Here is a 16,908-nt window from a genome sequence, read left to right as displayed (position 1 = left end):
TAATGTAATTTTTATCAACTAATAATGAGAAATTGTAAAGTTCAAGAACATTAATTGCATTTCTTAAAATCTTATTGGTTTAAAAATATAAGAAATATAAAATTACAAAAAATTATTCATTTATAGTTAAGTTTTAATATGTTTTATTAAAAAGTGTGAAATTTTTTTAAATATGGATCTTTTAGGAACAGAGGGAGTATATTTTTTTTTTGAAACAATACTCTATTCGTTTCGGTTTAACTGTCGTTATAAAGTAAAATATCGTTTCAAAATAAGTATCGTTTTAGAATTTTAATGCAAAAGTTATTAACACTTCTCCAGTTTTTTTTATTAGTTGAAATATAGTTAGGTGTATAGGTAATGATGTTTTTATTTTGAAAATGTGCAAAATTAAAATATTTTATTAATCTGTGTGCATAAACCTAAATCAAAAATTAAAATGAAACAAAAAGAGTGTAATTGTTTTGGAAATTATAAACAAGGGGAGGACATGTTTGTATTTTTTTATAATTAAAGAGGTAGAAAGTTGGTTGAATTTTTTTAAGAAATGAATCCAGTGATAATGAACATGATTAAAGTAGAAGACAAAATAAGGAAAATAATTTTATAGTTTTTGAATTTGGAATAGTTTATCCAAAGTAACTAGAATTAAGAATAGCAAACCTTTTTGGAAGTTGGCTCACTAAACTAATGTTTATCAACTGATAAAGTCGTTGGTTGATGGTTCATCAGGTTATTATATCGCTATTCACGTTTATAAATCTTTACTAGGCATAGACATTCGGGGTCGCAATCGGGTTTCAGTTTTGTCCAATCGGGTCTCGGTTTTTTTGGTTTATCAAAATCAGCGTCATTCGGATTATATAAAAGTTCGGTTCGGGACCGGTTTGGGTTCTATCGGGTTCGGATCGGAGTTAGTAAATCTTCAAAGAACCGGTACACCCCGATGTACTTTCGGGTTTTGGGTTCCAACCGGTTCTTCGGTTTTAAAGTACTCGATTTATACCCATTTTATAACCAAAAGATAAGTAAAATCGGTTCTTCGGGTTTAAAGTACTTGATTTGTACCTATTTTGTAACCAAAACATAAGTAAAATCGGTTCTTCGGGTTTAAAGTACTTGATTTGTACCTATTTTGTAACCAAAACATAAGTAAAATCGGTTCTTCGGGTTTAAAGTACTTGATTTGTACCTATTTTGTAACCAAAACATAAGTAAAATCGGTTCTTCGGGTTTAAAGTACTTGATTTGTACCTATTTTGTAACCAAAACATAAGTAAAATCGGTTCTTCGGGTTTAAAGTACTTGATTTGTACCTATTTTGTAACCAAAACATAAGTAAAATCGGTTCTTCGGGTTTAAAGTACTTGATTTGTACCTATTTTGTAACCAAAACATAAGTTAAATCGATTCAAAAATAAGAAAAAAACATCAAACATGATCATTCAAAGTCAAACGAAAGGTAAACGTTGTTATTGATAGAAAGAAAACCAATAAATGAAAAATTAAGTTCTCATGAAATGAAAAAAATTATTCAATGAAAATAAAACCAAAATCTAAAAATTTCAAGCCTCAACCGCTACTTTCAACCATCAACTTTCATGTAGTAGATAGTTATTGTAGATGTTTAATAATATCTTAGTGTATTTTGGCTACATATCAGAAATTGAGATCATGTTTGGTACAAGTCTTTTTTGGCATTTTGAATGTTTCGGGTTCTATCGGATATCTATTTAATTTCGGGTTCGGTTCGGATAATAGCCATAACCCGAAATACCATAAAACAAGATTCATTCGGTATTTATGTCGGGTTCGGATTCATTTTTATCGGATCAGGTTCGGTTCGAATTTTTGGATTCAGTTTATTTGCCCAGCGCTAGTCTTTACACTGATTGTTTAGTTAGGCATAAACTAATTTTGGAAAGTTTTGTTTCCATCTTTCTGAAAACATTTGGCGGGCTGAGCCAAATCTCTAGGCCCAAGAGTTCACATATGTATTTGTAAAGAAGGTGTTCAATTTGGTGAAAATTCCTAAAAAAAATTTCGGCAAAAAAATGTATTTTAAGATTCTTTCTTTAAAATTATAGATTTACATATGATTAAATCTATATTTCTTTTTCAGAAATTAATGTCTACGTACAACATAACCATAGTATAATGTAATTATGTAAATAATCAAAAGCGAGAATCATTTCAGAGATCAAACGTCGGAATTTCAGAAGAAAAACCATGTGAAGCCTGATACATCATCCTTGGCAACAAGTGTCTGTAGGGATCACCCTCTCTTTTCATTTTCAAGTATGCAATGCATTGTTCAACCTCAGACTTGACTTGCAAGTAAAACTCTTGAGCCTTCTCTTTGTCTCTTAGCTCTTGTTCCTTGCCTGCCACGAACATAAAAACAAAGTCAGCTTTACGAGAGATTGATCAGGTTTAAGAGTTAGCATATATACCTTCTGTTTCTATTGGTTTTCCAAAGTAGTAGTAGAACCGCCCAGGAATCTTAGGTAGAAGTCCTGGGAGATAGCAGTCCTGGTTTCCTAGTTCAGTCTCATCTCCTTCCCTAAACAGTTTTGACGTTCAAAATTAGTTTTCATTATGAGTTTTAACTTGAAGAGTATAAAATGAAGCACCTTAAGTTTCCAGCTTGCTTTGTTGCTTCTTCCATAAATTGCTTTAGGATAGGAATGTTCCTTTGATCATCGCCATCCAGGACAAGCTGAGAATATCATCCAATTTACCAACCAAGTTAAATTAGAATATAATTAGCAGAGAAAAGAGAGATAATGCTTATTGCTAACACGTTAAACGGAACATATCTAAAACGTTTTAGAAGCTGAGCAATGCCTTAATGTAAATTTCTGAATAACTGAGTAGAGAAATTTTACCTTGCAGATATCATCTTCACCAACAACACCAAATGGGACAATCTTTGCTCCAAATTTAGATGCAACTCTCACAAACTCTTGTTGCTCTGGCCAGAACAACTTGTATTCTTCACCCTGCAAATTCTCTCACAAAGATATGTCTAGGAACAAACCTTTTTTAAAAAACTCCATGAGAGAAAGAAAAGCACCTTTCTATGCAAAGCTTCACGGATACCACCAGGATACAAAAGCACATGAGACTTTGCTTGCAGTAGTTTGTAGATATTGAAGTTGGAGACAGGAACTCCACCCAATATTTTGTATTTGTCAAGCATCTGTGTGTCCACAAACGTGACTTCGCTGTTTATAAACAGCATTGGATGTGCCATACCGCGCAAGTGAATGTTTCTTTCTTTCAAAACTTGAGTTATCATTGGACCTAGCTCAAGTCCTAATAACATGTGATAGCCAACGTACAGTACAGGTCCTTCTGAAGGTAAACCTTCAAATCCCCTCACAATTTTACCGTCTTCTAATGTTGACAGATATACAGGGGAAGTAGCATCTATCAGAAGTCTGCACAACATAAAAAATGATAATTCAGTATTGGCTACAACATTGTATTTGATAGACTGTTTTGTTTTCGTACTTGTGGTCGTCTAGTTGTTTCTTTAACTCATATCTGGTAGGCATAATGTAATCTGAAAGGTGATCATGAGACTTCCCACGTCGATACAAGTTAGTGCACTTGATGATATTAACCAGATCTACACCTTCCTCCTAACATGAGATATAGTTAACTGTAGTTAGTATCAAGATTGACTCAAAAGTCTCATCTTTAGTGGATGAAGAGAGATCACTTACAAAAAAGAGAAAGTGCCCATTGTCTTTAAGCTTACGGACAATACATTTTGGCAATGTTATCGAGTATCTGTTGATGTCTTCCTCCTTCAGAAGCCATTGATCTCGTCCACTGCAATAGTCACAACCAAATATTCATAATATACCTCAACTCTAAGCTAGGGTATCTCTTTGCAAATCAAAGAAAACAGAGAAACTTAGTAGACCTGAGAAGTATCAGTGTTTCAGCTCTGACCGCGTATATGTGAGCATTCGCAGATGTAACAGCAGACTTAAGTAACTCCACCTTCCAGAGAAGTGTGTCCTTTGGGAAGAGCCTACTCAAAGTCTCCCGAAAATATACTCTCTCAGTTTCATTTTATATGCCGTTTAAAGTTTATTCGCACATATTAAGAAAATTATTAAATTTTCTAAGAAGTTCTTAATTAATACATTGTTTTACCTGATTTTGTTAATTAATGAGCTATAAGAATATGGATAAAAATGAAAAAATTATCAAACATTTTCATTGAAAATATAAAACGACCCTTGTAATGAAACATATTTTAAAGTATACCATGACACTTAAATGAAAGGGAGGAATATGTCGTAAGATATTTAGTGAAGTGTGTAGAGATCATGAAATTCTAAGAAGGCATTCTTACAGGAAGATGAGTAGAAATTGCAAAGAGATCTTTTAGTATCCCTCCACCAACTCCACTCATTTGATGGACAGCAAGTTCATTCATTAGAGCGTCTATCATTCCAGTCAATGGATCGCCTGTGTAATAAATCCCCGGCAACAGAAGAAACACATTTTTTTAATGTTGTTGTATAATGTTCTAAGTAAAATCAAGAACAAACTTGAAGCTCAAGTAGTGTGTTATGATTCACTTGGAGGCACTTAATCAAAAACATGAAGTCAAGATAGAAAATAAGAGATAACAAAAGTGTACCATGCTTAAAACCAAATATTTCTTCCAGTAGTGTGGGAACTCCATCTGGTAAAACATTCAGCATTCCCACTAGAGGTTGCGACATGAAGTAGTTGACATGAGTGGCTGCAACAAAACATTGTCTAACATGACCAAAAATGTTCATGATTCAGGACATTGTACCAGACAATATGGGACCGAACTTTGTACCTAGATTAGCCAATATCAGAAGAAGATCGATGTCGGGATTCCTAGCTGCAACATCTAACGCAAGACACGCTCCAATAGATTCTCCAACTAAATATATAGGTCTATTTGGGAAACGATATTTCTCTGATCTAACTGTCCTCTCAATAAGCTTCACCAAGTCTGAAACACATAAAGAAAATGCTTTAATCCACTATAAGCTATCTTCTTGGTTAACAAAGGAAGGAGAAAGAGAAGGCACCTTTAGCAGGAGTACGATCTCTGACTGGAATGTGAAGGCACCATACATCAAAAACCCTACTCAAAAGGCAACAACAGCATCAGTAATGACAAAATGAGAAATATCAAGAAACAGAGAAACCATGTTCTTGATTTCAGTTTATGTTTCTCTTTCTTTTCAACTGATATTTATCAAGAAACAGAGGCAAGATAGTTGAAATAATGAAAAAGGCTAATGCAAAGTTTTTTTTTTTGCTAAATAAGGCTAATGCAAACTTGCAACCTTCTAAAAAAGTTAAGAATTTGAAGTTACGTACTCCCCAAGTTTCTTGTGGTGCCGAATGAGCCCAAGTCCAGTGCCATCAATACCTACAAAGGTTTTTAGTTTCTCAAATCTTGTTAGCCTTTCAGTGTTCATGGAAACTGATTACAATTCAACCAAAACGGAATCTTTGGTATCATCAGTCATAATCAGTGCCATCCCAAACATTTAGTACATTTAAAGCTTGTCACAGTAATGTGGCACTTATTGTTGTACTTAAACTTGCCAATGAAAAAAGAATATAAAAATGTGTGTGGTCTAGTTCATACCAAGTACAAAGATGACCAACTTATCTTGCTTAACCATAAAAGCTACATATTTTTTTTTAAAGTGCGAGATATATCTTATTTGCATATTTTATGGTTTGGTGCCAATGGTTCATCAGCTTTAAAGAAGGGCGGCGTGACCATAATAATGCTTCATTCATGTTGCTATTATAACGATATGGCTGGTCTGGTGTCTAGAGAGGATCCACCATGGTTCAATAACAGAAATCAAAACCAACCATAGTCTATCATTGGAAAATCTTCATAGATAACGTAAATGTTTAAAATAGTAAAGTAGTGTTCTAAAAAAACATTTTACATATACCTAAACGAGTGTTCAAAAAAAAAAAAAACATATACCTAAACGCTAAACCTTATAAAATCGTACTAATTATCTTCTAAAATGCTTTAAAATTATAATATCATAACAATATATAATTTATTATTTACAAATTATAGTGATTAATATATATTATAGTATAAAATCTAATAAAATAATATAATATAAATTTTAGTATTAGTAAATCATGATATCTAATATATAATTATTATATATAATTATATATATATTTAGCTTAATTTGTAAGAGTTTTGGCCAGTTAATTATTAGTATTAGGGGTTCAACTAAACGCTTAAGGCTTTCTTGAATATTGGTTTAAAATGACAAAAACATTACGGACAGTAACGGAGATTAGTTTGTGTTCTGGTCGGAGATGAACAGAGTAATAAGAAAAAAGCTTGATAATGCCAAAGAAGATTTAGAGGACGAGTTCGATTCGCGCTGGGAGGGACTATTTACAATGCTTGGGTTCCCGGAAAGGAGGTGAAAACACCTTTTTGTTTACCAAAAAAAAAAGATTTAGAGGACGAACCAGGTATGAAAAGAAGTAGAGGAGAGCCTTGAGCCTGAGCTGCACACTCCAACGGAGAGAACCAACGAGGTGGACCATCATCATCTCCCACGAAGTCTCTTGCTTCCTCCAAGAAGTCCAACAAGCTCTTATGCAGATCGGGACTCGCCGTCTCCGCTTTCAAATACGGATTCTCCACCACCTTCGCGATCGTCGCTGCTCCGTTTTCATACTTTATTATCCGTTGGACACCTACATGAGTCTTCGATGCTACGGAGTTAATGGCCGTGACTCGATTCGTTTGTCTTCGTGGGTTTGACTTCGAAATGGGGAGAACAGCGTTGCCGACCACTCTTTCTGACGAGACAGGAGAGAGCCCGAAGACGGAGCTAAGTAGTTTAACCTCCATTGGAGAGAAAGGTCGAGAGATCGACGTAATTACCGTTTCTTTATTTCTTGAAAGCGTGAGCGAGAAGGACAAATGCATCATCCATGCTAAGAGCCAAGAAAGTGCGCGGAAAATAAACGTTAATATTTCTTTTTTGAAAACAATAATTGTTTTGGATACGCGAGAAAATGACATGTTGTACTTTGATAATTAAAGTGGTAAAAATTGGTTGAATATTATATTGATTATAAAGAAATGAATCCAGTGATAAAAGTATAGTATAAAATTTTAATTTAAGGAAGATAATTTTGTAGTCGTAGAGAACATGATAACTATGAACCTGAAATTTGACCCAAAAAATGACCTTGAAATTTTTAGCAAAACTTTTGTGAAAGTTGGTTCACTAAACTGATTTTTATTAACGATTTAATTAAAAGTTCATTATCCTTTTACATTAAGAATGCAAATTATGCAGAATATTAAAGAACAAATTTATAATAGATTTTTAGATGACACAAAGAATATTGTTAGAAATATATTTTATAGAGCGGTTTATGGTGATGTAATCATATATGAATCATCATAAAATATTTAGAATTATCGACTATAATATTATTTTTATAAAAAATTTCATAATTTGTAATAGTATAATTAACTAACGCTGAAAGAGAAAACCCATTATTTATCAATTGATAAAAGTTGTTGATTTTTGTTAATCAAGTTATTATATCACTATCTCAAATTTAGAAAATCTGTAAACTGGTTGATTAGTTAGTAAAAACTAATTTTGGAAAATGATGATTTCATCTCTCTGCATCTAACTTTTTGCACCTCCTATAAATGGGTTTAGAACAAAAATAAAAAGAAAACAATATATACTTTTTGATAGAAAACCAATAACAGTGACTTCTTGGATTCTTTGTTCTAAATGTGCAGACAAACGAAAACTAAGTTTTATTGGACAAAATCTGGAGCCAGAAATTGAAAACAAGTCCAATCAGCTTAAATGGTCAGAGCTCCAAGACCCAACTGCTCCCCATGAAGGGTCGGATTCAGCTGGTATCTCCTTTTTCTTTGTTTTTTTTTTAATGTATTATTCGGCATCTAGTCTAGATACTACTGAATTATAAGGCGTGGTTTACGATAGAAGTTTAGATAAGGCGTGGTTTACGATAGAAGTTTAGACCACGCTTGTTTTTGTATCCAAACGATGCATCTGGATGTTAATATTCTAGATGCAACATCCATAATATCTAGAATAGTAGGTTAAGATCCGCTTCTTACGCGAAACTAACATTAATTTATTATATGTTCCTTTACATATTTATAAAATAATAAATATATATTTAATAATTAAAAAGTCAGTAACTATTACATATATAATTAAATTGATGTTAACACATAAATAAATTTCATTAATCCAAACAATCATTTTTTCTATTTTATATGGTATATAATTAAATTTAAATGACGTTAACATATAGTGTGTATTTTTAGTATTGATATATATTAAATGATGCTTTCTACTCATATGATTTTTTTAATCATTTGTATATTTTTATAACAAATACTTTAAATCACTGATAACAAATTTTTCATTGTGTGATTAATAGTTTTAGTAATTCATTATTTTTTAAAAAGTTCAAGGCTAAGTTTAAAATTTAAATATTAAGTTGTCAATATTTGTTCAATAGCTTTTACCAAAAATATGTTTTCAAAGAAAATTTCATTAAAATATTTATATATTTTATATGGTATATAGTTTAATTTAATATATATATATATATATATATATATATATACCTTATACACTTAATATTTATTAAATAAAATTTCTTACTTATATGATTTTGTAATCATTTGTATTTTATCATAACAAAAAAAATTAAACCATGAATCAAAAAAATTTGAAGGTGAGATTTTTAACAGTTTTAGTAATTTATATTCGTTTTGAAAAAATCAAAATATAATATATACAGAAAAATCTAAATTTTTATTATATGGTTAATGTAGTTGTTTAATTTATTTTATTAATTTAAAATTAAACAAATATGATAGAGAATAGACTAATTTTTATCAAATATATATTATTCAAAATCATTAATTTTCATATATATGTTTTAGCTACATTAGGCAATTCCGTAATGTTTATTTAAGGAAAGAATGAAAAACAATAGTAATGAATTTATGGTTAGTTTAATAAAAAGCTTATTATATATTTAGATGGACCAACCTAATTCCCTAAAGATTATAATACTCATTGTGGTGATGACACATGGCTACCTCAAATATTGTAATGCTTCTCTTTTAATATATAGGAGATTCAGATATTTGAAATGCTATAAATATATAGTTTGGATGCTATATTTGCATCTCGAACTAAAAAAAAACCTAAAAACCTTTAATACAAATAAAAATTAATTAAATTAGTTATTATAATTATTATATAATATAATTGGAAACTGATGTTTTTCCGCCGAAACTAAAATTTTTGTTTTTTCCATCAAAACTGAAATCATGTTTTCTCCTCAAAATAACAAAATTGTATTTTTCCACCAAAACCGTAAAATCACATTTTCTCACCGAAAGATAAAAATACATTTTCCCACCAAAACCAGAAATCGCATTTTCCGCCTAAACCGTAAAACTATATTTTCCCGCCAAAACAAAAAATCACGTTTTCCACCAAAACCCGCCGAAACCAAAAAAAAAAATCATGCATTTTACCTAAATTGTAAACCATATATTCCCGTCAAAAACAAAAAAAAATTATGTTTTCCGCCAAAACCTGGCAAACCCGAAAAATCACGTTTTCTGTTTAAATCATAAACTGCATTTTCCCGCTAAAACCAAAAATCGAGTTTTTGCGCCAAAAGTTGCCAAAACCGAAAAAAAATTGCATTTTTCGCCAAATCAAAAGAATCTTACTTTCCCGCCAAACCCAGAAAATTGTGTGTTTCCTGCTAAAACCAGATAATCGCATTTTCCTGCCAAAACCAGAAAACTACGTTTTCCTGTCAAAAGCGTAAAAATCGGAAAATCGTGTTTCCGCCAAAATTGAAAATTGTGTTTTCCCGTCAATACCGCAAAATTATTTTTTGGCCAAACTGAAAAATCACATTTTTCCGCCAAAATTGGAGAATTGTATTTTTCCGCCAAAACAGGAGAATCATATTTCCCGCCAAAACCAGAGAATCATGTTTCCCGCTAAAAATGTATTTTTTGCCAAAACCACATATTGTACGTTTTTCACTAAAATTGCAAAATTAAAATTTTCGTCAAAATCCAAAAAATCGCATTTTTTACGAAAAAGTGCAAAATTAATTTTACATGTATCTATCTGAATATTATATTTATCTCATTATTAAGAATAAAACAATGCCCTTTTAGTCTTTTTAATTACTAATATAAAAATGCTATTATTTAGATTTTTGATTAATTTCAAATGCTATTATAAAATAAAAAAAAAACAAATAACTTATCATCTAGATGTTGCATGTGAATACAGATACTAACTATAAAAACCAACATTCAAAATGTTGTATCCAGATGTTACCAAGTGCTCCGAGTTATTTTCAGCATTTAAGGATGATTATTCTGATTGTCCAGAAGGCAATTTAGTTAGTCTTTCGGATGTCTTCTTAACAAATATATATATAGTTGTAATCCTGGAGAAATTTATATGTTTCTCAGTGCTGCGAATAGAGAGTTTTGAAAAGTTCTAAATGTTCACTTGTGCAGGTTCTTAGTAATTCTGAGAAAACAACTTCCTCTGTAACTATGACTTAACTGATATGGCAGCCGGAACAAAGGTATTAGCCTTTCAAAGCGAATACTATGTTCCAGGGCCGTCTCAAATTAATTTTAGATCATGTTCAAAAAAAATTATTAATCGTACATTTATCAAGTAATTTTAAAATTTAATAACTTTGTCTGATTTTTTTAATTATAAGTTTTAAATTTAACATTATATCTAAAATTTTAAAGTTTCTTACAATAATTTATCTATATATTTTTAAAAAAATTTAAACTTTTTGTTTTTATATTTCGGATCTTGTTCGACCGCTCCGCTTGCGCGTGCTGTTAAACGGCCCTGCTATGTTCTTTTTAGTTTCATGCTTTCAGCAAAGATAATGATTTTTCTTGTGTTGAAGATCATGATTTTTCTTGTGTTGAAGAACAAAAATTCACTAGGAGTTGAGATAATGTACCAGCTTATAGCTAGAAGAGTAACAATGTCGCTTCTAGGAAAGCACAAGGCCTAAAACAAACTCGTTGCTTAAACTCATTGTTGCATGCTGTGTTGTATCGAGAAGTTGAAGTTTAAACATTAGTTTCCTTTCTTTTTTTTTGGCGACATTAGTTTCCTTTTATTGAACTGTTTTTGGGTATTGTACTCATTGAACCTATAGTAATGTCTACATACAACATAACCATGGTATAATGTAATTATGTAAATAATCAAAAGCGAGATCATCATTTCAGAGATCAAACGTCGGAATTTCAGAAGAGAGACCATGTGAGGCCTGATACAACACCCTTGGCAACAAGTGTCTGTATGGATCACTCTCTCTTTTCATTTTCAAATAGGCAATGCATTGTTCAACCTCAGACTTGACTTGCAAGTAAAACTCTTGAGCCTTGTCTTTGTCCTTTAGCTGTTGTTCCCTGCCTGCAGCGACAATAAAAACAAAAAGCCATTTATAGTATTCAGATCAGTGACTTGAAGTGGAGTTCAACTTTTAGATTAAGCATATATGAACCTGCTGTTTCAATTGGTTTCCCAAAGTAAAAGTAGAACCGCCCAGGAATCTTAGGTACAAGTCCTGGGAGATAGCATATCTGGTTTCCCAGTTCGGTCTCATCTCCTTGCCTAACAGTTTTTTGACGTTCAAAATCAGTTCTCATCATGAGTTTTACTTGAAATATATACAGTCTGAATATATAACATGAGAAAACATATACTCTTTCCGTTCCACAAACATAGTAGTTTTAGGATTTTTATGTGTTTTGCAAAAATAGTGGTCATGTATTAAATTAAGGTTATTTTGGTATTTTAACTTTATTCTTAAAGTATGCATGTGAAAACTCTAAAAAAACTACCATCTTGTGCAACGAAGAGATGAATATAAAATAAAGCACCTTAAGTTTCCAGCTTTCTTTGTTGTTTCTTCCATAAAATCCTTTAAGATAGGGATGTTCGTTTGATCATAGGCATCAAGGACAAGCTGGAAAAGTCATCCCAACCAAGTCAAATTAGAGTTTAGTAGAGCAGAGAGAAACAATGCTTCTTGCTAACACGTTAAAACGAAACATATTTAAAACGTTTTAGAAGCTGAGTAATGTAAGTTTCTGAATAGAACCATTGGTGGATCATATAACATGGAGGAAGTAGGAAAAGCTGAGTAGATATAGATCTTACATCGCAGATGTCGTCTTCTCCAACAACACCAAATGGAATGATTTTGGCTCCAAATCTAGATGCAACTCTCACAAACTCTGGTTGCTCCGGCCAGAACAACTTGTATTCTTCACCCTGCAAAGCCCCTCTCTCTCTACATGTAAGTCTCCTACCATATAATCTCCAGAGAGCGTGAAAAAGGTCACAATCTCCATGAGAAAAAGAAAAGCACCTTGTTATGCAAAGCTTCACGGACACCACCAGGATACAAAAGCACATGAGACTTTGAACGCAGTAGTTTGAAGATATTGAAGTTAGAGACAGGAACTCCACCCATTATCTTATATTTATCAAACATCTGTGTGTCCGCTAACTCATCTTTGCCGTTTAGAAAAAGCATTGGATGTGCCAAACCGCGCAAGTGAATGTTTCTCTCTTTCAGGAATTGAATTACCATTGGACCTAGCTCAAGTCCTAATAACATGTGATAGCCAACGTACAGTACAGGTCCTTCTGAAGGTATACCTTCAAGGCCCCTCACCATTTTACCATCGTCTAGTGTTGACAGATATACAGGTGAAGTAGCATCTATTAAGAGTCTGCACAAAAAAAATTGTCAATAAGTATTGGCTATAACCTTGTACTTGATATATAGACTGGTTTATTTTGTTAAGCATTTTGTACTTGTGGTCGTCTAGTTGTTGCTTTAACTCATATCTGGTAGGCATAATGTAATCTGAAAGGTGATCATGAGACTTCCCACGGCGATAAAAATAAGTACACTTGATGATAGAAACCAGATCTACACCGTCCTCCTAACATGAGATATAGTTGTACGTAGTAGTTAATTAGTATTTAATATTTTTGACTCAAAGAATCATCCTTATTATGTATTGAATGAAGAGAGATCACTTACAAAAAAGAGAAAGTGCCCTTTGTCTTTAAGCTTACGGACATTACATTTTGGCAATGTGTGAGAGTATCTGTCAATGTCTTCTTCATTCAACAGCCATTGATCACGTCCACTGCAATAGTCATAGATAGATATTCACATTACACTTTAAACTTTAAACTTTAAGCTAAGAATCTTTTTAACGGGGAACACTTGAGACAGAGAAACTAAGTAGACCTGAGAAGTATCAGTGTTACAGCTCTGACCGCGTATATGTGAGAATTTGCAGATGCAACAGCAGACTTAAGCAGTTCCAGCTTCCAAAGAAGTGTGTCCTTAGGGAAGATCCTACTCAAAGTCTTAAGATTATATGTTTGTAAATGATCTTTTACCGAAAAACTCATAGATCAATGAGTTTTTTCTAAGAAGGTATCTTTACAGGAAGATTAGCTGAAACTGTAAAAAGATCTCTTAGTATCCCTCCTCCAGCTCCACCAATTTGATGGACAGCAAACTCATTCGTCAAAGCGTCTAACATTGCAGTCAGTGGGTCGCCTGTGTAATAATAAACACTTATTTTAATGATGTTGTATCACATTCTACAGCTGTCTAAGTAAAATCAAGAAGAAGTTTTAAATATAAAAAATGATTCACTTGGAGACACTTAATCAACAACATGGAGTCATATTGAAATTGAGGTGAGAACAAAAGTGTACCTTGCTTAAAACCAAATATTTCTTCCAGTAGTGTGGGCACACCATATGGTAAAACATTCAGCATTCCCACTAGAGGTTGTGACATGAGGTTGTTGACATGTGTGGCTGCAACAAACAATGTCTACCATAACCAAAGATGTACATTATTCATGACATTGTACCGACAATATCAGAACCGAACTTTGTACCTGGATTAGCCAAGATGAGAGCAAGATCGATGTTGGGATTCCTAGCTGCAACATCTAACGCAAGACACGCTCCAATAGATTCACCAACTAAGTATATAGGTCTGTTTGGGAAACGATGGTTCTCTGACTTAACTGTCCTCTCAATAAGCTTCACCAAGTCTGAAACACACCAATAAAAGGCTTTCATCCACAATAAGCTAATCTTGTTGGTTAACAAAGGAAGAAGCACGAAAAGGTACCTTTAGCAGGAGTACGGTCCCTAACTGGAATGTGAAGGCACCATACATCAAAAACCCTACCCAAAGGACAACAACAACAACATCAGTAATGATAAAATGAGGAATATCAAGAAACAGAGAAGCCATGCTCTTGATTTTAGTTTAGGTTTCTCTTTCTACTATAGAAGTTGCAAGCTTCTAAAAAAGTGAAGAATTTGAAGTCACGCACTCTCCAAGTTTCTTGTGGTGCCGAATGAGCCCAAGTCCAGTACCATCAATACCTACAAAGGTTTTTAGTTTCTCAAATCTTGTTAGCCTTTTAGTGTTCCATGAAAATGACATTAATTCTAAAAATATTATAGAAACTGGTTACAACTCAACCAAAACGGTATCTTTGGCATCATCAGTCATAATCAGTGCCGTCCTAAACATTTACTAGGCTTAAAGTTTATGTGGTCCTTATAGTTGTAATAAAACTTGCCAATGAAACAACGTATATAAAAAAAATGTGTGTGGTCTAGTTCGAACCAAGTATAAAGATGACTAACATCTGTTGGTTTAGATCAGTACTGGTTTAGATATAATTTTTTTTAAATGTAGCTTATATATTTTATTCACATAATTTATGGCTTAAAGTCAATGATTGAAGGTGCTGCCATAATCAATAATAAAAGCTGCATTCATGTTGATATTATAACGATATGGCTGGTCTGGTGAGAATCCACCATGTGGGTCAACTCCAGAAACCAAAACCAACCATAGTCTATCATTGGAGATCTTTGATAATGTAGATGTTTTAAAATGACAAAAGTAAACCGGATTTCTTACAGACAGTACCGGAGATAGTTCTGTGATATGGTCCGGTTATCAAAAAACAATGGATAAGACCGAAAAAGATTTAGAGGACGAACCAGGTATGAAAAGGAGTAGAGGAGAGCCTTTAGCCTGAGCTGCACACTCCAACGGTGAGAACCAACGAGGCGGACCATCATCACCTCCGACGAAGTCTCTCGCTTCCTCCAAGAAGTCCGACAAGCACTTCCGCAGATCGGGACTCGCCGTCTCCGCTCCCGAATACGGATTCTCCACCAGCTTTACTACCTTCGCTCCGTCTTCATTCTTTTGTATCCTTCGAACACCTACATGAGTCTTAGATGCTACCGAGTTAATGGCGGTGACTCGATGCGTTTGTCGCCGTGGTTTTGACTTCGAACTGGGGAAAACAGCGTTGCCGACGACTCTTTCTGAGGAGACGGGAGAGAGACCGAAGACGGTGCCAAGTAGTGTAGCCTCCATAGGAGAGAAGCTCGAGAGATTGATGAGATGGTAAGAGTTTATGCGTTTCTCTAGCTCTTGAAAACGAGAATGAGAAGCAGGACAAATGCATCATCCATGCTAAGAGCCAAGAAAGTGCGCGGAAAGAAACTTTATTATTTCTTTTTTGAAAACAATAATTATTTTGGAAATGATACACGAGGAAAGGACATATTTGTATTTTTATATAATTAAAGAATTAAAAGTTGGTTGAATTATTAGACCATAATTAACGGGAGAATTTCTTAAGGTGGAGTTTTTAGGGGAGTATAAGAAATTGTCTCTTAATTTTTAACTAAAAAAAACTAAGAACCAACTCTTATATAAAATATTTAAGAACTGGTTCTTAGTTTTTTTAGTTAAAATTTAATAAACGGTTTCTTATATTCAGATAAGAAGTCCACCCTAAAAATCCTCATTATCTTAGATTTGTTATAAAGAAATGAATCCAGTCATCATAAACATGATTAAAGCAGAATACAAATCTTAAAAGTAAGGAAAGTAATTTTCTAGTCATAGAAAAGAATATAATATAGAGAGGAGGCTGAATACATTATCATTAGGTATTTGAGAAGTATTTATACAGAGAGATTAGTAGGGTATACTGTACTATATACTAATTACACAAAGAGACATAAAGTATATCATATTTCCTTAACATATAATTATGAACTTGGGATAGCTTACCCAGAGTAATTATAATTAAGAATAATAGCAAACCTTTTTTGAAAGTTGGTTCACTAAACTAATGTTTATCAACTGAAAAAGTTGTTGATTGAGGTTATTAATCGCTACTCACATTTATAAAATCTTTACACTGTTTGATTCGTTTTGCCTTTTATTCTTTAATTCGCTTTACTTTCAGACATTTGAATTATTTGATTCCCAATTTATTTTAAATCAAACAAAAAAAATATTGTTATTTTCTATGTTTCTTCCAAAGGATTTGGTAAAACAAAAATTCCGGTTCAGTTGAACCGTTTAGAAAAAGTAATTGATAGATTTACTGCGGATGGTGGCGACGGATCTTACAGGCTTCAATCGTTGATGATTTTTCATCTAATTGTGATGGAGTTCTTGCTGAAAACTATGGTTAATTCGAAAGGCACCATGAAATTCTAGGGAATAGTAATCTCTTTGACTATGTTATTATCAATAGAGAAATATAAAGAGTTGTTTTGTCTCGGTGACTCCTACTGAAGTATTAGGGCATCATTATCGGTAGGGACTTTTCAGGGTTCTTAAATTTTTTTTTTTCTTGATTTCAAAAAAAAAAAAAAAAAA

General features: G+C 32.8%; 2 protein-coding genes across 2 annotated transcripts; both read right to left on the bottom strand.

Moving 5' to 3' along the window:
• Nucleotides 1-2,110: 2,110 nt before the first annotated feature.
• On the bottom strand, nucleotides 2,111-7,019 carry LOC106319584 (acyltransferase-like protein At3g26840, chloroplastic). The gene is made up of 14 exons (XM_013757956.1): nucleotides 6,529-7,019; nucleotides 5,386-5,437; nucleotides 5,091-5,146; nucleotides 4,853-5,011; nucleotides 4,664-4,768; nucleotides 4,373-4,488; nucleotides 3,935-4,056; nucleotides 3,732-3,840; nucleotides 3,517-3,647; nucleotides 3,077-3,443; nucleotides 2,889-3,002; nucleotides 2,634-2,719; nucleotides 2,454-2,563; nucleotides 2,111-2,384 (listed from the first exon to the last, which is right to left on the bottom strand). The coding sequence occupies exons 1-14, from the start codon at nucleotides 6,995-6,997 to the stop codon at nucleotides 2,194-2,196; spliced, it is 2,187 nt and encodes a 728-aa protein (XP_013613410.1). The 5' UTR covers nucleotides 6,998-7,019; the 3' UTR covers nucleotides 2,111-2,193.
• A 4,244-nt stretch (nucleotides 7,020-11,263) lies between these two features.
• LOC106319586 (acyltransferase-like protein At3g26840, chloroplastic) lies at nucleotides 11,264-15,779 on the bottom strand. The gene is made up of 14 exons (XM_013757960.1): nucleotides 15,222-15,779; nucleotides 14,540-14,591; nucleotides 14,332-14,387; nucleotides 14,093-14,251; nucleotides 13,905-14,009; nucleotides 13,628-13,743; nucleotides 13,426-13,547; nucleotides 13,213-13,321; nucleotides 12,981-13,111; nucleotides 12,529-12,895; nucleotides 12,318-12,431; nucleotides 12,038-12,123; nucleotides 11,659-11,768; nucleotides 11,264-11,567 (listed from the first exon to the last, which is right to left on the bottom strand). The coding sequence occupies exons 1-14, from the start codon at nucleotides 15,604-15,606 to the stop codon at nucleotides 11,377-11,379; spliced, it is 2,103 nt and encodes a 700-aa protein (XP_013613414.1). The 5' UTR covers nucleotides 15,607-15,779; the 3' UTR covers nucleotides 11,264-11,376.
• Between the last annotated feature and the right edge of the window lie 1,129 nt (nucleotides 15,780-16,908).

The sequence above is a fragment of the Brassica oleracea genome, unplaced genomic scaffold, assembly GCF_000695525.1.
Source record: "Brassica oleracea var. oleracea cultivar TO1000 unplaced genomic scaffold, BOL UnpScaffold00285, whole genome shotgun sequence".
In the NCBI taxonomy this organism is placed as follows: domain Eukaryota; kingdom Viridiplantae; phylum Streptophyta; class Magnoliopsida; order Brassicales; family Brassicaceae; genus Brassica; species Brassica oleracea.
The sequence above is the reverse complement of the archived record's forward strand: the minus strand, read 5'-3'. Positions and strand labels throughout refer to the sequence as shown.